The sequence below is a fragment of the Paramormyrops kingsleyae genome, chromosome 12, assembly GCF_048594095.1.
Source record: "Paramormyrops kingsleyae isolate MSU_618 chromosome 12, PKINGS_0.4, whole genome shotgun sequence".
In the NCBI taxonomy this organism is placed as follows: Eukaryota; Metazoa; Chordata; class Actinopteri; order Osteoglossiformes; family Mormyridae; genus Paramormyrops; species Paramormyrops kingsleyae.
The window spans coordinates 32,859,161-32,881,785 of NC_132808.1; the positions used below are offsets into that span (position 1 = coordinate 32,859,161).

General features: G+C 48.2%; 1 protein-coding gene across 3 annotated transcripts in view; it reads right to left on the minus strand.

Annotated features, from left to right (window-relative positions):
* The window catches only part of LOC111853953 (transcription factor COE3-like), a 100,286-nt gene that overhangs the window by 31,326 nt on the left and 46,335 nt on the right, over positions 1–22,625 (minus strand). For all 3 annotated transcript variants that reach the window (XM_023831430.2, XM_023831427.2, XM_023831426.2), the window contains exons 8-9: positions 787–868; positions 371–488 (exon numbers count right to left, since the gene is read on the minus strand). In XM_023831430.2, coding sequence (XP_023687198.1) covers positions 371–488; positions 787–868 — 200 coding nt within the window. The remainder of the gene's footprint in view (positions 1–370; positions 489–786; positions 869–22,625) is intronic.

The window sequence follows — 22,625 nt, forward strand, 5'->3', positions numbered from 1 at the left end:
TTCAGGTGAGCAGAATTGCTTTGATCTGCCAGTCCTTAATTATAGCTATGTTGGGCAATACATTTCAGTAGCTACTGTTGCTCAACAAGTTGAGCATTATGCTAACAATGCAAGGCTCTTGGGTTCAAATCCCCTGGAACTCCCATTAAAAAATAACAACCCTTCCGTCTCCTATAAGTTGATTTGGATAAAAGTGTCAGATAAATGAGTTAAAAGTAAATATTGTGGATACAAGAGTCCATGTTACAGGTGGGATACAACCCTCTTCACTTTCCTATCTATGGGTGCACAGATACCTGTCTTAAGCCCCCTTAGAAGCTATGGAGCCCGTAGCACGTTTTCAGCAGACCCAAGTGAGTGGGAGTCCTACCTTCAGAGGGGTCGAGGCGCCTCGCTCTCCTGCCGTGTTTCGAGTTGTTGTGGACGAACATGTTGTCTGATACGGCGAGGACGTGGCCGTCTACGTTGACAGTCGTGGACACCACCACCTAAGGGTAGGAGCGGGTGGGTTTGAGAATCCTAGGATGTCTTTGAACGGAGCTGACAGTAAGGAGAGGTTATGGGCACTGACCTGAGATCTGTTTTATGTGTTTAAATATTTCATTAGGCCTTATTGCAGAATGCAGTATTCTTATCTGGGTGTCTACAGTGAAAACTCTTACATCATGCGAAATAAAAACCTCAGGAAAGAATCACTGAATAAACAGATGTCATTTTTTATTTCAGAAGGTGGTTAAATCAACGCTTCACATGCATTTGTTTGCTTTGGACGGTGGAGGGTCCCACCTGAAACCGTCGCATGTCTCTTGGGTTCCCTGCATTTTTCAAGCAATTCTGATTGCATTTGAGGAAGAACTTCAAGAAGAATCTGCAAACAGGAAATGACATCACATCAGCCCTCTGCAAACACACAACAGCTGTCAGATATATTAAAGACCACGTCAGTCTGGCAAATGCAGAAAAAAAAAATTTGAAGTTAATATTTTCTAGAGAAGAGACTGTACCACTGAAACGTACACTGCGAAAACAGAAATGTCACACAAAATAACAAGAACTCAATACAAGACATCAACTCCACGGCCTGCCAGCCTGAAAATGGACAAAACAACAGATTAAGGGCTCATCTTGGCATCATTTCTGGCAGGGCACGTGTGAAAAAGGTGTCAGATCACGTCAGTCACATCCTGCAAGGGGATTTTAAGTTTTAATTTGTATCAAGTTACCAAACATAAGTCCATCCTTAAAGTTGATTTATACTTACTGTTAACTGCCACAAAGAGGTATTGATTGTGAATGTATATCAATGAGGAAGAACCCACAGCCAAGGGGGGGTGGGGCAGGGGGGTGGAGTATGCTGCAGAATATATTACTGTCTTAATGCATTTCAGTCTGCCTTCGTAATCTTCACACATCCATCTCTGGCACCATAAGCCTGTATTTTAATGGAGCACTTATTGCTATTTTTTTTGAATTACCACATTATGACCAAAATAATCCTGGCAGTTAACAATGGGCAAGGTCATGGACCTGCTTGTCACATTAGCCACGTGCTAACCCCACTAGCCTGAGGTCTAGCCTTCTGGATCTGTCACCTTTTTTTTTTACTCTCTCTCTCTCTCTCTCTCTCGCTCTGTATTTTTCTCTCCTTTTCTCTCCTTCAGCAGAAGGGGGGTGATTGATACAGAAGCCCACCTATAGACAGCATCTCCCAATCTATATATGTTTAATCTATGTATAACTCATAGACATATGTCTACACATCATATCAACAAAATTCCACTGAGAGAAGAAAAAGTGACAGAAGGTATTAAAAAAAAACAAACAAACAGACGCCTACGAGAGAGTCCCATCACACTAGAAATATGAACATTTTGTAATGAGCGCAGAGAGAAAAAAGCAGGCCGGGCCGCCGTATTTAGCCGGCATCGATTGTTACTCGATCTGGGGAGAACCACAGGCTGTTAATGTGTTTTATGGCCGCGGAATACAATAATACGGGGAAGGCATCCCTGCTCTCCATTCACATGATATTGGAGTCCTTGGGAGGAGAGATATGGATCAATAGGGATTGAATTAAAACGCAGCAGGAGATGCGAGCCGGTAACTGGACCCGCACGCTCATGGCAGGGTAATGCCATGTTTATCAAGAATTAAACTGGAGTGGCTGAAGCTCTGTCAGGGCGAATGTGGGACAGTGGCTCTAGTACCTCAAGACGGACGGTTAGGGCCCGACACCCTTCCCCCAGGCCCCCCTACTCCGAACACCTCCCCCGGCTGAGCTCCACCGCGGTGGAGTGGAAGAGCCGCTCTCTCTCCCTCGCAGGCCCTTGTCCATCTGCTCCTGGGCACGCGTTAACAAGGAATGCAAGATCCCAAGCCCTACTCCTAGAGGCTGGGGGCCCGGATCAAAGCCCGGTCCCTTCGGAGGGCCGCTCTTAGGTCTCGGACGATGTTGGGAGGGGCCGGGGTCGGGTGGGGATGGGGGCGGGGGTGGGAGTGAGGGGGGGATTGGTGAGGAAATAGTCAGTTAGAGGACAGGACTGGACTTGAATGTTGATGTCGACTTTGAAAAGGAGAGCAGAGGAGAAAATTGGAGCATGACCGAGGCAGGGCATTCGCTCGTGTCACGGGGGGCGCAGGGGGCTGGTGGAGTGATTACGCAAGCGCACCGACACCGAAACCCAGATCCGACACAAACGCTATGGTCCAATTACAAATACATTTAAGGCCCCACTGTCATTATTAGTCTTGTGTTTTTTTAGTTGTACATAAAGAGCAATTCTCTGCATTAGCACCAAGGACGATTAAAAAATATATACATTGACCTAAATTTTTGGTGCCCCTGGCATTAACTCGCCAAATGAAAATGTACTGAAATGCATCCATTGTTTCTCTAATAAAGACGTACATCACTGTCAGAGGGTGCAGAAAAGTAAATGTCATGGCTGGGCACGCAGATGCTGGATTATATGGTTTCACTGGTTTTGACACTTCATCTCCCATTCAGGAAATCTGAACATGCATCCATCAGCCCAGGAAATTTTGATCCCGAAATGAGCGAAACCTCATCACTAAATTGGCTCGCCGTTAATGTATATTTTAACTCTGGCGCGTCGACAGCCAGTCGCGTTTCCCGGGATGGACCGGATCTTCGGGGAGTCGCATCTGATGCGGCATGCACGCGTGCCAACCCGCAACGTTTGAAGTTCAGAAGACACGTAAACCTGCCCGGGCGTCTCTGCCAGCCAGCTTCGGAGGAACGAGACATGGGGGGGGGAGGGGGAGGAATAAAAGCTTCTGGAAAAGCTGGGGATTATATTACTAGCTTAATGCAGTGGCGGGTAGCTCACGGCTTCCTTCGAAAAAGACTCGCTTGCCTTCGCAGATTGGCCATTCCAGCAAGTAGCGAAGTAAGTATCCTTACACATGAAGGGGACGAGACCCAAGACACACCTGTAAAACATGCCCTCCTCAGGCAGCGAGCTACCCGGGAAGACAGACCGCTTGTGAGGCCCAGAGATAACATGGGAGGGTCCTGCGGTAACGACGAGCCAGGGAGGGAAAGCGGGTGGAAAACTAGGTGCGGCGACTAGCTTATAATGCTCTGTCATTTTAAACCCTCTTCTGCACACTTGTCATCACCAGGGGTTACTGTTGGACTTGTTCTGTTGGAGTGTTATAAACCCCACCCCATCCCGGGGCTGGGGGGGCAACATAATATTTACATGAAATGTGGATGAAAATATGGAATCAGTCGTCAAATGGAATTATAGAAATTATTTTTCATGGGAGCCAAGGCAAAAATCCCCCTTAAATAGGGTTTAGAATCTCCTGTGGTTATCAAACAGAAATTTTCTTCCCAGTTTTATTGAACTCCTCGTAAAATCTCCTGAAAATCTCCTAAAATGACAAAAACTCCAGTTACCGTGGTGCTGGATCTCACATCAGCTTCTCCTCTCTAGCTCAGTGGCCCACACTAAATATGATGCAACGTCTTGGTTCGAATGTGATGTAATCGTGCCAGCGAGCATGTGGCCATAATCGCATCCTGAGCGATATATTTACCGGGAAGCTTTTTTTAATGGCCGCTTAGCTAAAATACCCCAAATCTGCAAGGTTGACCTCGATAAGTCCCGTTTAAGGCAACCTGTTCCAGAACTGTCTCCCAAATTAGAATCGGGGCTGTGATAAAAGAGCAGGAGAATGAGGAAGACAAGGTGGCAAACAGACAGACAAACAGATAGACAGGCAGACAGACAGACACACACAGAGGCAGATCGATAGATAGACAGGCAGACACACAGGCTGATCGATAGATAGACAGGCAGACAGACAGACACAGGCAGATAGATAGATAGACAGGCAGGCAGACAGACACACACAGAGGCAGATCGATAGATAGACAGGCAGACAGACAGACACACAGGCAGATCGATAGATAGACAGGCAGACACACAGACACACAGGCAGATCGATAGATAGACAGGCAGACAGACAGACACACAGGCAGATCGATAGATAGACAAACAGACAGACAGACACACAGAGGCAGATCGATAGATAGACAGGCAGACAGACAGACACACAGGCAGATCGATCGATAGACAGGCAGACAGACAGACGCAGGCAGATCGATAGACAGACACACACACAGGCAGATCGATAGATAGACAGGCAGACAGACAGACACACAGGCAGATCGATAGATAGACAGGCAGACAGACACACAGGCAGATCGATAGATATACAGGTATACAGACAGACAGACACAGAGGCAGATCGATAGATAGACAGTCAGACAGACAGACAAACAGGCAGATCGATAGATAGACAGGCAGACAGACAGACACACACAGAGGCAGATCGATAGATAGACAGGCAGACAGACAGACAAACAGGCAGATCGATAGATAGACAGGCAGACAGACAGACACACACAGAGGCAGATCGATAGATAGACAGGCAGACAGACAGACAAACAGGCAGATCGATAGATAGACAGGCAGACAGACAGACACAGGCAGATCGATAGACAGACACACACACAGGCAGATCGATAGATAGACAGGCAGACAGACACACAGGCAGATCGATAGATAGACAGACAGACACACAGGCAGATCAATAGATAGACAGGCAGACAGACAGACACACAGGCAGATCGATAAATATACAGGTATACAGACAGACAGACACACAGGCAGATCGATAGATAGACAGGCAGACAGACAGACAGACACACAGGCAAATCGATAGATAGACAGGCAGACAGGCTGATCGATAGATAGACAGGCAGACAGACAGACACAGGCAGATAGATAGATAGACAGGCAGACAGACAGACACACACAGAGGCAGATCGATAGATAGACAGACAGACAGACAGACAGACAGGCAGATCGATAGGTAGACAGGCAGACAGACAGGCAGATCAATAGATAGACAGACACACACACAGGTAGATCGATAGATAGACAAACAGACAGACAGACACACAGGCAGATCGATAGATAGACAGGCAGACAGACAGACACACAGGCAGATCGATAGATAGACAGACACACACACAGGTAGATCGATAGATAGACAAACAGACAGACAGACACACAGGCAGATCGATAGATAGACAGGCAGACAGACAGACACACAGGCAGATCAATAGATAGACACACACACAGGCAGATCGATAGACAAACAGACAGACAGACAGGCAGATCAATAGATAGACAGACACACACACAGGTAGATCGATAGATAGACAAACAGACAGACACACACAGGCAGATCGATAGATAGACAGGCAGACAGACAGACAGGCAGATCGATAGATAGACAGACACACACACAGGTAGATCGATAGATAGACAAACAGACAGACAGACACACAGGCAGATTGATAGATAGACAGGCAGACAGACAGACACACAGGCAGATCAATAGATAGACAGACACACAGGCAGATCGATAGATAGACAGGCAGACAGACAGCGAAACAGACAGACAGAGACATCTGTCTGTAACCCATTACGGTATTTCCCCCCACGTAAAAAAGAAAAAAAAAACTTATTAAAGCACCATACATAATTAATGCCCATCTTAAGCCAAGGCTCAATTAGTTTTGGGGGGCTTTCACATCTCTTAAAGCGAAGCAGTCGCGGATGATAAGAGAGTCCTCGTCACTTCTGTGAGGCATCACCTCATTACGGCGTCCCACAATCAATTACAGGGGGCGGGGGGCGGGCATGTAGCCCCACTCAGTCCCTAATGCACAGCTGACGTTAGGGCAGGAATTATGGCTGCGGATGCCCCCTCCAAACATCAGGCTCCCACCTCCCCCCCCACACCCCCGCAAGCACCACACCAGCACCTCCTGGAAGTAAAAGCCTTATAAATCAACCTGCTGAATCTACCCCAGAAGAACGTGTGGGATTTTTTTTTTTTTTGGGGGGGGGGGGGGGGTTCTTAGTTGTGGCTGAAGGAGGGGGGGTTTGGCTAATGACCCAGGAGTGGGGTTGCAGGAATTGCGGCAAGTGGGGGGGCGCTTACAACCCCCGAAAAGAATGGGGCTTTGAGTAATCGTAAGCCTGACTTAGCCTAACCTATCTCCCGGGGCCACGCGAAGGATGTTTCCAGGCAGTGTTAATCGAGCGCCGAGTGCTGCAGGGATGAGGGGGCTTCCTCACAGCTGTACCCAGCCTGTGGAGCTCCGCCTTCCTGCCCACAGAACCTGTTAACCCATCTGACCAAAAAAAACACCATTCTCTTGGCAATCCTCCAGTCCTTAAAGATAAATGGAAATAAAAGTGCTTCAGTTCATTAGATGCCCCCGGAAGAATCTGTTAAAAAATAGGCTCGTTTCAGTACCACTGCGTTTTTTTTATTTATTGATGTTTAATTTCAGTTTTTCTTCAGTTACAATTTTCAGGACACAAAACTGTCCTAAACACTACTCTGCATTTTTATAATCCCCAAAACCAAAGTAATGGTAGTATTTTGATTTAGTTTTGCCAGCATGTCAGATGCTCGGTTGCTGTCACTCTTGCCCGACACCAATAGTGCTTGAATCCCTCCCCCACTCTGAGGGTGTGCAGTTTGCACATCCCCCCCCCCGTCTCATTTGGCATTCCTCTGGGTATTCCGATATCCTCCCGCAGACAAAAAAAAACTGTCAGACTATATTGCATGTAGAGTGTGCCCTGTGACGGACCGGCATCCCGTCCAGGGTGTACCCCGGCCCCGTGCCCTGTGATGGACTGGCATCCCGTCCAGGGTGTACCCCGGCCCCGTGCCCCGTGACGGACCGGCATCCCGTCCAGGGTGTACCCCGGCCCCGTGCACCGTGACGGACCGGCATCCCGTCCAGGGTGTACCCCGGCCCCGTGCCCCGTGACGGACCGGCATCCCGTCCAGGGTGTACCCCGGCCCCGTGCCCCGTGACGGACCGGCATCCCGTCCAGGGTGTACCCCGGCCCCGTGCCCTGTGATGGACCGGCATCCCGTCCAGGGTGTACCCCGGCCCCGTGCCCTGTGATGGACCGGCATCCCGTCCAGGGTGTACCCCGGCCCCGTGCCCTGTGATGGACTGGCATCCCGTCCAGGGTGTCCCCCAGCCAAACTAACTGGAATAAGCTCCAGGTGACCCTGACCAGGGTAGGTGGTTAGAAGATGGATGGATGGAATATTTCAATTTAGTTCATATCTAGTTGAGGGTCAAGGGCTACCAGCCCATCACAGCACATGTAAAAATGCAATTCATCGCAATTGCATTGCTGGAATCCCTGCTGTCCATTCAACTCATTCAGTACTGTGATATACGGAAACAGAGATTTCAATAAAAAATAAAGAAACCTGAAAACCAAAGCCACAGCACTCTTCTCTAACCTTATTTAATGTAGAGCAGTTTAATTTGTTTCACTTTTGAGTTGTTAGGGAACTTAACAGCTTGGATTGAGGCTGGGGATTACTGTGTGACCTGACCACGCCCCCCCCCCCCCCGCCCCGCCCCCCTTCCCCGTCTCTCACTTATTACACCCAGAAGAAGCACCAGGATTTCAGACGTGGTATTTTTAAAGTCCAACTCCCTGCAGTCGACCGTGGCAGGCGTTCTGCGTGGACGCCCGGCTCTCGGGTGGGGGGAGGTGACGGTGCACGGGTGCGAACGGTCTGCCGGGAGGAGCAGGGGATGGGGCCAGGGTCCGTAATTAAAGGCCGGCGAGGGGCCCTGCGGAGAGCGCCGGGCTCGGCCACCTTTGTTTCTCCTGGTTTACACCAGAACCACTGAAAAATACATGAACAAATTTGTCTGGCAGCAGAATTTAACGTCATTAGCCACCAAAAAAAAAAAAAAAAAAGTCACACTGCTCCAAAATTGCAGGCCTCTTTGCTTGTGCATCTTCTCTGGGTGCCCACTCGGGTGACGCAGGTGCAGGGGGGACCCCACGGGACAGCCGGGGAGGGGGGCCCATACGGCTTCTCACGCCAAGACCGCGGCCCACTCCACTGAGCACCATGCCATCAATAATTCACCGGCCGGGCCGGCAATTACAGGGCCATGTACAATCAAACTAAATATTTGATGAAGCACTAAAACAGTCCCTGGAACGGATCTCAGTCTTTCTCTCCGCTTTCTCTCCTCATAGCAGATCCCTCAACATCCCTTTCCTCGTTTTCAGGCCCCCGCCTCTATCCTATAACATCACATCATGATAGCGTTCCCCAATTCCCCAAACTTTGCCCGAGTACAAATAGAGCTTATACAGCTACGAGCCATTCTGAACAATTCATTTGTTACTTACAAAATATCGAGCGCACATAATGAAACTCAATCCAAAAAGGCCTACATTACCTCCAACCATTACATATTAAATAATCCCCCTTCCTCGGTCGGTCAAAAAAATGATAAAATAAACATAAACACAATGAGATGTAATTAGCAGCTGTACATTGGCACTGACACGTCCGTGGGCTGAAATGAACGTAACCACGGCGCAGAAACGAGAGGGAAAATGTTTTCAAGATGTGTGTTTTGTTTCAAGGCTGGCGATGCATCAGATTATAAGGAAAAAAAGAAATTACCTGATGTAAGCAGAATCCACGAGATAATGATTGTCCCAGATAGACTGCTGCTAAAATTGGGTTTCTGTGCATTTAATTTAGTCAGGCCCCGTGTTTGGTAGTAATGGTTTACTCAGCAGTGTTAATGAAATTAATGCTCGCTAAATGAGAAGTGTAGAAAAAAAAATGTGAAAAAAATTCCCAGAGGGCCCTCAAACATGTAATCCTCCTCTGATGTTTCCACGCCTTCCTTAAAAAAACAACAGGTAAATTCTGCTATGTGAAAACCTCCATGTTACCATTCACCCCAAATTCACAGCCTAACTGCGGCTATCATATTTTTCCTCCCCCCCCCCCACCCACACTGTAATTTAAAGTGCTCCTCCTCAGATTACACAAATCATGTGAATTTTCCTCTTTTCTTTCAAAGGTTGGATAGGTCGGCATCACAGCTGTGGACGCGGTTACCATGACAACATCTGGGCCCGAAAATTGTTGTGAGGAGTGTCTGGATTATCGCAACGTTCTCTTCCAAAAAGCACATTCGCTCACGGTGCCGGTGACAGGCCATAACTCATGCTCTACAGCTCGACCTCGCATTGGTGAGGGAGGGGGGCACAGGCTCCGCCTCCCCGACGTCCCAACATCCTGCACAGCTCGGCACCGAGACGGGGCCTGACGCAGATCCACGTGTAGCTTGGATCTGAGCACCTCCTCACGCCTTTCTGGATTCTCCCCTCCAGTGTCTTTTGGCCCAGTTGCCACAACAAAAACGAACGTTTGTTCCCTGATATGACTCTGTGACATCATTTCCTGATGAGGGACCACATTACTTCATTCCTATAGAGCCGGACCTGATAAGGAATAGCCCGGTTAGTCTCTCTGTCATTCCTGCAGTGCAGATAAACATACGGGCCGCTCCGGAGAGCTGGGGCCCTGTCTTTCGTCAATGCCGATGTTGGGGCGACCGATTTGACGAAGTGTGCTGAGTTTTCCAACCTCCCTCTGATTCCCCCCCACCCCCGCATTCTCACTACCCCCTGTCAGTCATTAGCGTTGGGGCAGGATGGAAGGCGTGAGGAGAGTGCCATCGCACCCTTCAGGAGGCTGTGACAATTCCACATACCAGCCGAAGACGAAGGGACCCCCAGAAGCCCCCCCCCCACCCCCACCCCCACAAGCAGGAATCACGCATACCCTGACCCTTAATGGCGCTCTCCGAGCCTTTACCCATCCATCCAGCCCCATGGTCGTGTGGCAGGTGATCTGTCTGGATGATGGGGGCGTTCGACCCGCTGCCGGGAGGGGTGGGGGGAATGGAGACGGATGAGTGGGGGGTGTGAGCGTGATGGAGGGGGTCCACTCAGGACGACTAACCATCCACACTGGCCAAAACTGTAAGCGGAGTTTGATGTTTGCACAAAACAACTGCATCCTGCTTACATTATGTGTTAATGCACACATAACCTATTATTTCATCTGCCTATAGTGTACCAACAAACTGCCTACACAAAGGTGAAAAGTGCCAGAACAGAACATATGCAAAGTTACCATCCATTTTCTGTAAGGTTCAGTGTCGTGGGGGGGGGGGGGGTGGATTTGAAGCCTATCCTTCGAAACTATGGACACAAGGCAGGGAACAACCCAAGATGGGGCACCAACCCTTCGCAGGGTGTGCACTCACACAAGCACATCTATGGGCAACTTGGTAACTCCAGTTAGCCTCAACATGCAAACTCCACACACATGGAGCCCAGCAGAGACTCCGACCCCCAAGTCCCAGGGGTGTGAGGAGACAGTGCTGACCACTGCACCACCATGCCGCCACTTTGTACCGATTTTCATGCAGTCTGACCATTAAATGGAATGAAAAGACAAGTATGAGTACAGGTACACTGTATGAGTACAGTATGAGTACAGGTACACTGTATGAGTACAAGTACACTGTATGAGTACAGACACACTGGAATGCTTCAGTTCACATATCCCATCATGCTCTTCTTTGAGACGTACACACACATATACATACAGGCGAGAGGGAAGCCTCAGGTCTCAGCGGAGATTCAGCCAATGATCCGAGGCCCCAGAATGATTCTCGTAACATCTAACCATCCAATCCAGCCTAACCACTAAATTCATACAGATTTCTATGAAGCTTCATCAACTATCCACTATTAGGAGAGATACAGAAATATAAAAGGTGGAATATAAGTCTAAAAACCAGCACAACTTCCTCTATATGTACTTCACCAAAGCAAAGTGGGAATTATACTGACTCTCAAAGCTTTTCAAAGCTAAAACTACTTATGTCTCCTACGATTATACAAGCTGCTATTACTGCCCATTTTTTGTAAAGGATGAAGGAACAACAGAATCTGCACCCAAATAGAGTTCAAGGCAAAGCGGAGTGCCGCTCAAACCACGGAGGGAGCGGCGACGCAGCCGAGACTCAGGCTTGCCGGGAAGGTGGGGAATGCTGTGGTCACGGAGGACCGAGGATCACGGGACTCGCGTGGAAAGGAAAGGAGGCAGGTAAGCGGCGAAAGTGATGAATAATGGAGGATACTTTTCCACAAAGAGGAGAGGAAATTCTCAGTTGACGAACGAAAGGCGATGAAGTCATATTACAGTTACTACCAGCGGCTCCTAGGAGGGGGGGCCGTAAAATCGATTGGGGCCGAATTGAATTTCAAGCGAGCTCATTAACTTCGTGTCCCAGACTCACACCGTGAATTTATTTATTATCGCCTTCAAAAATATTTGACGCCTGTGTTTTTCTGTGTGTGTGTGTGGGGGGGGGGCAGTGGAATAGGGAAAAGAATTAGATGGTAGAGAGAGTAAAAACTGACAGGATTTAAAGTCCACCCTCATCTGGACTGGAGGTGCTGCCATTGCTGGGAAAAGCTACAGCCCGGCCCTGTGCATTATGGGATACCGACAAATGTCATCCCGCTCTGAGCTAAAAGACTGAGTCAGGTCAGCACCCCTGTGTGATTTGAGGAAGAGAAATGTTCAGGCAGATTGACGGACAGCATCGTCCAGGACCCGTGCTGAAATAAAGCTGTCAAGTGGCCACGACAAAGGAGGAATTGTCCTCTCAGATTTAAATACTGCCTATAATAGCCCACCATTTATCACGCAGCCTGCCTGGTTATTCTTAGACACATACATTAGCCCTTGGCCCAGATACGAATGTCACCAGATTAAACATTCAATTTGTTCGCCAGCAGGCCATAGGTGCTGCTTCTTGACAGGACTTACAAACAGGCCCAAACGGCCCCATTTTTCACACCGGGCCCCGCTGACTTCAAACTGCGGGCCGGGGCCTTGTCACCAGCCCCAGCTCAGCGTGGAGAGCGGCTGGCAAAAAAAGAACACACAAAAACATTGACGGGGAGAAACTCCAAGTGTTTGAACAGCATCTCCACCCCACATTGAAGATGTCACTGTTGGGTGGTTAAGACTTCTCACCCGTCCCGGCTCCAGCCCAGAGGGGCCATTTGGGGCCCGCGTTCTGCCCGCCCGCTCCGGCGGGTTAGCATGGCGCGTTAGCCGCGGCCGATAATGAGGAGCTGCGGACAGATTGGGATCCATATTGATAAACAGAGGGAGACTGAGCAGAGCAGATGACTCCACTTTAGGCTTCCAGGCTGGGAGGGGGGGGGTTGTAACGAAAGCAACGTCACCAACAGGCGGGGACCGAATCCCCGGCACAGCCGGAGCCGCCGTGGTGGCATGCAGCCGGGACACTGGCAGGGACCGAGCTCCCTACCCAAATGTCCTGGCATGTGGCCCTAGTATGCCGGGAAAAATTCCGGAAAGTCGGAATGCCGCAAAAAATTCCGGCACATGCTGCCAGAAGGCCGCAGGATTGCGAATGGTACAGGTACTACAGCAAACGCTACACTGGTGTAGAAGAATCAGACTCACTGACAGGGCTGGACCCACTGCTTTGCGGTTTTCTACTGCAAGACAGCTCACCTGTTCCAGGCACGTAGCCAGGTAGTCAAATTACGGATTTGAATCTCCCACCCCCTCCGGTTGGTCGGCAAAAGATACCTTAGGGGAACCTATGCCGGACACCCTACGAAATTTATTTCTGGCTACGGGCCTGACCTTTTCATACGGAGATGAATTCATTGGTTAACTGACCTCGCACAAACTTCCAGAGGAAGTTAACGCTCATGCTTTAGCGTAAATAGAAACCATAGGAAGGAAACGAAAGTGGCGTTCCTCAGCATCAAGCACACTTTCCGCTTCTGCCTCTCCGAGGCGTCGATCTTTCATGGCCGGCCTCTGGAAAGGCATGTCCAGACCTCGTCACAAGTCCAAGGCGGCCTCTGGCAGAGTGACGCTGACATCATGGCAACCCGACCGAGCCCGGAATCGATGGGAGAGCTAATCACCAGAGAGCGAGAGGGGGAGACGGTCCCTGAAGAGCCCCCCTACCCGATATGAGGGGTGAGTGGGAAAGAGAAGCAGTGCATTAATAAATGATACTGTGCTTAAGGTCCAGGGTGCCGGAAGCTTCTTTTTGCTTGCGCTGGCTGTTCTCTCTCTCCTCCGGCGCTCCGCTTTTGGATTTCCCTGTACAATAACAATCATTTCTCCCCCCACTCCGTGTCAGTGGGCCGCACCGTTGGCAGAAACCGGTGGCCCCGGGGGACCATAAGCCGGACCACAGACATAAAGGCTCACCGTACCTATTTAATGGGCAGATTATCTTAGCTCAGCCTACTGAGCGTTTACCGTGGCTGACTGGGCCCACGCTACCGTGCCCAGCGCCATGGAGGGAGACCGGCCAGGACAGGTTTTGGTAGGATTCTCACCTTCTTCTGCTCCCCCACCGCAACACAGACACCCCCAAGTGTAAAAACAGCAGCACGCTGATATGTTAACTGGGGCGTAGCCTATTGATGAAACTAGGAGACGATTTCCAGGATTCCAATGGTGACACATTTCAAATGTGGTGTTATTACACTATGGTCACAGGCACAGAGACAATAGCAAAGCGAGACGTAGAGAGACATCTGGCTGTTCGCAGGAGGTTACAGTGGACAGCAGACCAGGAACACCCCGACTGAAAGAAAGGGTTATGAAAATGGACACTGTTTCTTTAAAGAAAAACTAATAAAACCCCCCTCATTTCTAGTCAACCAGAGCTTTTTATTGTTTTAAATAGTACTTGGGGGGAATTGTGATTTATACCTCACTTTATCTGTCAGACAAATGTTTCTCTATATGGCTATTAGAATTCCAAAACGCTAGCAAGCGTCAGAAAACTAATATAGCATGGGAGGTATTTAATTAAATATCTAGGTAGAGACGGGTAAGCGTTTCACTTTATTGAACCAAAATTAAAAATAACTCCTCAATTTGAATAATGCTTTAGGGGCGCCGCTCCACGATTCCACGTTAATATCACACATGCCACTTTAACCTTTTCAAACTCTGGACTTCCCCATTGGCTGGTGTGGCTCAGACGACAACGCTTTGAGAGAGCCTGTGAACCAATCGGAGTGAGGATCCATGATCATGTGACGGGGGGGGCTAGCTTCAAGTAATTTTTCTGTCAGAATTATTTTGCATATCACGGGGGTGGGGGGGGGGAGACAGAGAGAGATGGAATTAAAAGAAAAACGTAGATATATAGCCAAAGATATGTTTATAGAGAAGTGGGCAAATGATGCAATAGTTACAGAGTAAATGAAATTTACACCGCTTTGAAGTTCTGGCGAATCAGACGTCGTTGGAACGTATCAGATGGTGGGTTTAATTAATCACAACGTCGGCACAAACAATGGACAAAAAGCAGCCTTCGCTCAGAGTCGACACAGGAAAAACGAATCAAACCAGAAGATAAACAGCAAGGTTCCAGTGAGGAAAGTTTGGCTGAAAATGGCCGGTCTTCTGGTGCTATTCCAGCACCTCTTCTTTCAAAAATGCAGAGAGGACGACATAGCCAGCGTCCGATCGGGGCACCTGTTTTCGGCTGCATCCGGAGAGAGCTTGGGAGGGGGCGAGGTCAAACACGCCACGCCATCTGGTGCTGGGCCCCTGCGTACCCTGGCAGGGACAGCTCTAAGCTGGAGAAGCTGCCCTCGGCGTGTCGCTGGACCTCCACGCCTAACGGCACAGTGAGAGCCAGTATCCTCTGCACGAGCGACATCGCCGTTCCCTCCTCTTATTGTTTGCGTTCTTAGACTATACTGCAGAAAGACGACGTTTAGTCAAAAACACGTCTCCGCTGTATCTAGTTCCCTTTTTTATGTTTCCCAACTGAAGTTTTCAGTAAGATTTTAGAAGACAGTATTAGCTGATGCCAGAGCGCGACACACGACCACATGTTGTATGTAAACATGATCTGTCACTGTGACAATGACATATTATCATGAATGTTTACAGAGGAAACTCTGCTCCACAAGAAATGTTCACATCTGGCTGGGCCTCCCTGGACCCGCCTGGGCAAAAGCGCCAGGGACGTAGGCGGTCCAACAGTCTGCCTCAGTGCCGAACCTCTTGGTGAATGCATAGAGGGCGAGGTGACCTGTCGGCACTCTCCGGGACAGTCCGCCACCCATTGGGATGCAGAGGACAGAGGTAGGTCAAACCTCCAAGGTCACAAGATCTGTCCTGCTCAACGTGTCTGTTGGCAAACAGACTGCCACAAGTCAGGAAATGACCGAGCACCGGTCCCACCAATCGCATCACATTACAGTGTAATTTATTCAGAAACACATGGTAACAAGCAAGAGTGAAGTCGGTACTTCTCATCCACCCGCAAAGCTTAGCACACATGAGCAGCAACTCGGGGAAGATATTTTACACATTTTCAAACAGCCCCCACACCCCCAAAATCTCTTTTTTCCAGTTCTTCCCTGAGATAAAACGACAACCATTTCTACACATTACACATACTATAAAACCTTGGTGAATTTTCATAAAAGATACACCAAACAAAACTGATTCCAACTGGACAACTTTCAGCAAGTAAAGATAAAATTAGTCAATAAACTCCACTAATCAGCGCCTCACTGATCACCTGTCAGATGGTGAATCGAAAGACAATATAAGCGAAACTGATGGGAGATATTTTAATTCAAATCCAAGATGTCACTCAAACCTCCTATAGAACAGAAACACTGTGGATTGAAAGTGAAATTTGAAGTTTTATACCAAATCTAGTTACAAAAACACAATCGTTATGTAAACTGTTGTGTTTCCCAATCAGTAGTTGAACAAAGGGATCACATTCGACGTTTATCTGTTTGCTTAGCTGACGTGGAGCGACCTCCAAACACAGAGGAAACCAATTAGAAATATAATTTCATTCAGAGTATGTAAACCCCGCACAGTCTGCACATTCAAGCTGACACCGACTTCTGTCTGAGCGCTGTCATTTATTCGGAGCGCAACTTTCGTGCAAAACAAACAAACAAAAATAAAAACCAACAGATGAAGCGAGATGTTCGTTTTGTCAAGGAGAGGACTTCAGCGTGTCACGACCATTTGAAGCTGTGGGAGAGGTCACAGGACACGGCGTTTTCACGTTTTAGGTTCTGACGTTTCAGTGCAAATTAAAACTCACTCAGCGCTACGGAGGAGGAGGGGCGGAGACAAAAGGGCCTCTACAAAGACCGAGCACGCTGAGGGCCGCCGTCGCTACAGTCTACAAAGACCGAGCACGCTGAGGGCCGCCGTCGCTACAGTCTACAAAGACCGAGCACGCTGAGGGCCGCCGTCGCTACAGTCTACAAAGACCGAGCACGCTGAGGGCCGCCGTCGCTACAGTCTACAAAGACCGAGCACGCTGAGGGCCGCCGTCGCTACAGTCTACAAAGACCGAGCACGCTGAGGGCCGCCGTCGCTACAGTCTACAAAGACCGGGCACGCTGAGGGCCGCCGTCGCTACAGTCTACAAAGACCGAGCACGCTGAGGGCCGCCGTCGCTACAGTCTACAAAGACCGAGCACGCTGAGGGCCGCCGTCGCTACAGTCTACAAAGACCGAGCACGCTGAGGGCCGCCTTCGCTACAGTCTACAAAGACCGAGCACGCTGAGGGCCGCCGTCGCTACAGTCTACAAAGACCGGGCACGCTGAGGGCCGCCAGGCTGCTACTCTGTAAACAAAGCCGCTGTTTGAAGAGGCACTTTATTACAAATATCATAAATATTCATAAGTGGGTGAGAAGAGAGGTGTAATTGATATGGGGCTGTTACAATGGCAGGTGATATCTCTGGGTGGTTGGGAGCCGCGGGAGGCAGAGGAGAGGGGCCCACGTGGAACGGCGCAGGTGCGGCGGATTCAGCTCCGACACGTACACACACACCCGCCCAGCAACACACATACCATTAACCACACACACATACACACACACACACACACACACACACCCGCCCAGCAACACACATACCATTAACCACACACACATACACACACACACACACACACACACACCCGCCCAGCAACACACATACCATTAACCACACACACATACACACACACACACACACACACCCGCCCAGCAACACACATACCATTAACCACACACACATACACACACACACACACACACACCCGCCCAGCAACACACATACCATTAACCACACACACATACACACACACACACACACCCGCCCAGCAACACACTCATTAATACACATACTGTTAGCCACACACTATTAGCAACAATGTCACACACTTAAACATTAATATATATATTGTTAGCCACATGCTATAATCAACAGGTACACACACACCCATCATATATATATATATATATATATATATATATATACATATATACTGTTAGCCACATGCTATTAGGCTATTAGCAACAAGGTTACACACTGACACACATACTGTTAGCTGTTACAGACATCTTCAGTAACATGCAATCTGTTGCCCATATGCTATTAGCAACAGAATCACACACACAGACACACACAGTCACAGGCAATATCAATATCACATACCCTTTTAGCCACATGCTATTAGCAACAGTTACACACCTAACAAACAATATCTATACACACAGTCTATGACACAGAATATCACGCTATAACACACACCCGCGTGCCGCCACACGTGCATTCACACACAATGCCATCGGTAGCAGCGAGGTGCACAGGTTTCTTCTCGAAAACGCACGGACACTTAAGTGGAATCCAGCTTCCCAGATGCTCTCTCATTAGCAAGATCGCACCCACCTCGCGACACAAACGGAATCAGCGCCTCGTTCGAACCCACACAGACACCCTCCACGGTTACATGGATGAAAACGCAAACACACACACACGCACATGTGTGCACACAGATGCAGCCGGATTCCCGTACAACAGAATAATTATCTCAGTATCAGCTGGAGGGTAGGCCCATAATTTACCCTTTCAGCTACACCTGGGGGGGGAGTTTTAACTTTGCACTGAATATGCAGCTGTTTATTTACCACAAAAGATGTTTACACCACTGGGACAAAGCATGACCATAAGAAATGGACACAGGTGGGCTGTCAGCTATCAAAAGAAATTGGTAAAAAACATAAAAAGCAGGCTGTGTTCTCATCTGCGATTGGCTCGATTCCAGCACTTTCTGGTGACGGCTAACACGAAACCAGTCCGGCCCCCTAACAACCCAGGCCGCTGATTTGTGTCCTGTAAGATAGCGTGCCATCACGCCGCTGTTCCTTTTCAACAGCCAAACCATCAAACAAGAAGACACAGAGGTGAGTCACACCCATACTCCCTGGTGTCTGTGGGAGTCTGATCTCACTGGATTCTGTGGTGTCAAGTGGGAGTCTGATCTCACTGGATTCTGTGGTGTCAGTGGGAGTCTGATCTCCCTGGATTCTCTGGCGTCTGGTTTGTATTGTGTGAACAGTAACACTTTTGGCATCACTAGCAGTAAAGACCCTTTACTGTAGAAAGACTCTTGATCTATGTATTTACATAGGCTTTATTTTGATTTTTAACACCAAAACTTGCATTTGCATGGTCATTGCTCAGCTCCACTATATTATTAGTACTTGTGGCAGCACATATCTGAACAAAGGATAAGAGGGTGCATTGTGTGGGAACAGAGGGAGATTTCGGAACTTTGAAAACACGTTTCACCAGTGACCTTTTCTGAAAAACAGCTTAGAGACACAGCTGATGACCTCCAAGACAGAGCTGGCCCATCTTCTCATTGTTTGCAGAAACTGACTTCTTGGAGAGACGCACTGAAATTTTTTCACCTCCATGAGAGTAAATATCACCGGGAAGTCACAGCTGGAAGCCATTCATAGTGCCTTAATCCCGGACAGAACCTGAATTTCCCGGTGTGGAACCCGCCCCCCGGTCGGCTTGCTTTAGTTTCGCTGTCTGTCGCTTTATACCCCCCCGCCCCCCATTTCAATAATTCATTAAGCAGCCCGCCCTTCGTGTTAGTTTGCATAACGCAATCGAACGTCTTTCCATGGGAAAGTGTTTATGCCTTATTTTTCCCGAACATTGTTTTTATTCAACATTTATTTGATGAAATATTCAAAGAAATGTGCACCTATCATTTTCTATATCTGCTTGTCCTATGGGGGTCTGGAGTCCGTGCCAGAAGCTAAGGACACAAGGCAGGGAACAACCCAGGACGGGGGACCAACTCATCGCAGATTCAGATAAAGGAACAGAAATAAACAGAAAAACTTAAGAGAGTCCCCACTGCGTCCAGGTTTGAACCCACTGAATTATCTGTATATTTATATATTTTGCTATGAATTTTGAAATGCCAAAGCTGCTGATGTGTATGAGACTGATCAGGTTTGGCTTTGGGTTGCATTAGGTCATGCAGATCCGGGATACGGTATTCCCGTCTCAGGAACCCAGTGGACACTCTGAGATGAAATGCACGATGGCAGAAAAGCACAGGAAAATGTAGGCAAGCACACTAGGCCTCAGCGCATGTACCCCCCACCCCCCCTACCATGTACTGGAGGCCATTTGTTTATCGCCGTCACGGACACATGGCTGGGCTGTGTCCCACCCCCACTAATTGGGGTCCCCAGTCCCCTGCGAACCGGGGCCACCAGACCCGCCCATACCCCCGGCCGAGGAGGTCGCGTGAGAAGCGAACCCCGTCCGTCCCTGGGCCCCGGGCCCCGGGCCCCAGTGCCGCATCCCGCACCACAAGACTGCTAAGTGCCCCATCAACGTGTTTAATCAAATTACTAAGCAGCCAAAAATTGACGCTTTTCATTAATTATACAGGATAATTCTAATTGCAAATTCAAATGTATTCGCTCCTAACAGAAGGTGTTCAGTAATATTTCAGGGAATTTGCATATTAAATGGGGGTCGTTGTGCATTATGTATGGTAATATATGCGCATTGTCTTTATTTTTAACTCGCGGGCCATATGCACGGCTGCTGCCGGAGCAGGTGAAAAAAGTCCAAAGTGTTTAATTTCGCTGAACAAACACAACCAGGCGGCTTGTCAAGTACTGTATGGTCGGTGTCAATCTTTGTTTTACGCCCGCTTCCCTGGCCCTGCCTTTGATTGCCACCTGCGATACCAGCGTTCATAAACAACCCTGAGGGGGGGGGGAGTGTGGGGAGGGTGACAGGAAGTCTGCGCCGACTCTTTCCTTCCTTGCCGCTTCCTGTTTGGCTCGCTCTCTCCCTGCAGCTCTTTCTTAAAGGAAGGGATTGCCCAACCCCCAGGAAAACTGTGGGGGTGCAGGTAACCCACACAGGTCATGTGACCTGAAAGTCAAAAGTCGTATTTCAAGAAAGATGCATGTGTTCTCAGGGGTATCAAGCTTCTCATGGTCTATGGCACTGTTTCCCAAACTGGTTTGTGGGGACCCACAGACGTTCCACATTTTTGTTCCCTACTAGCTCCCGGTAGGGAGCGGGGAAGGAGCAAAAACGTGCACTGCGGAGTCCCCAAGAACCAAATTGGGAAACACTGGTCTATGGAGTCATTCAGCACATGATATGGTCCTCCAGGTTCTCCATTCTTCTAAGAGCACCTTTCTCCTACATCCCAAAGGCACCATAGTTCTCTCCCAGTATCAGAATCTGGTACTAGAATCCAGTCCAGTAAATTTTGTTGACATTTAGACTGAAGTATTTGACGCACATTTAATAAATTCTGTCTAATTTTTCTGAAGATTTTAGTCACTCTGACCATGGTCTTTTGTCACTGTGTTTGCGAGATACAGGCGACTATGTGATAAAAAAAACACTCAGATAGATCCAAATGGGTCCATTAAACACGCTCGCTAAATGAGTCACTGCAGCAAACCCAGTAAATGACACGATCCAAGCACCAGGCTTGTCTTTTGGTGGGTTTAAAAAGAAAAATCAAGATTAGTTTATAAATGTCTAGCTGTGTATAACTGCTGCAGCAACCCTATCTACCATTCTGCCAGAAAACGGTTTCTAGTCCTGAAGGGGATTCTTTAATAGCACCCGGCCGCTCAGAAGTGAAAATCAGAGCCTCTTTTTTGCTTGTTGTTTAATGGGAACGTAATTCCTACAAATCACTGTATGTTGTTTGAACTTGAGACATCGTGTTTCTCTATTACCAAGAAACAACCAGAACAGATCAAACCTAATAAATGAAATGCACGATAAATCTACACACTCCCAATTTTCTCTTTCATCTTGTCTTTTCTAAAATGGGGGGGGAAGGGTGAAAGACAGTAGTCCTTGGTACATCAAAATCCTGATGGGTTTTATGTGTTTGTTTCAGTTTATTTGTTTTGTTTGTGAAATTAAGATGGATATTGTTTGGCTGACACAGAAAGACTTCTCCTTTGCTGTAGCCTCCCCTGTAGTCTCTTATTCCCTGATATGAGACTGTCCTTTTCAGGGCTCTCCGTCGATGCCCTTGAATGTGTTTATGGGATGCAGAATAATACTGAGTGAGACGTAAATGCACAAATGCTGAGACTAACTAGAAGCAAGAGGGTTCAAAGTTTTGCAGCCTCAAGGAAGGAAACTGTGACGCCCGTGGCAGACATGAGGCCTGTCGTCCGACCCTTACTTCCCTTAAAACAACAGCAGCCTCCAGACTCATTCAGATCAATAGCTGCCGAATTCTGGGCAGCTGAAGGCCTAATCAGATGTTTTGTCATAGATTTAAAAAAATAAATAAATAAAAAGAAAAACAGAACTGTAACTTAACTCTTGTAGGGAAAAAAAATCCATGATTTAAAACAGAAACATGTCAGGAAAAATAAAAAAAATTAAGCAAACTATACTGTTAAACATATGCTTGTGTTTTTATTGGGTATTCTTCTTAATACTGTCATCTTTTTGAAAGCTGGAAAAGACCCACGCACCTATAAACACTTTTAGCTAGTTGTAAAGACTTTTTTAAGTCCCACAGGACATTCATCCTGCAGGATTGTTAACTGAATCAAGATGTATATGGGCCGGTCTTTTGCAATTCGTACGAATGCTGTTCGGCCTGCACCTACAACGACAGCTCCCATGTGTGACTCTGCCCTGTTATTTTATTTTGTATCTTCCCTGCAAATATTAGCATGAGGTAATTGTTGCCGCAGTCGCCAAGGTTTGGACAGCGATCT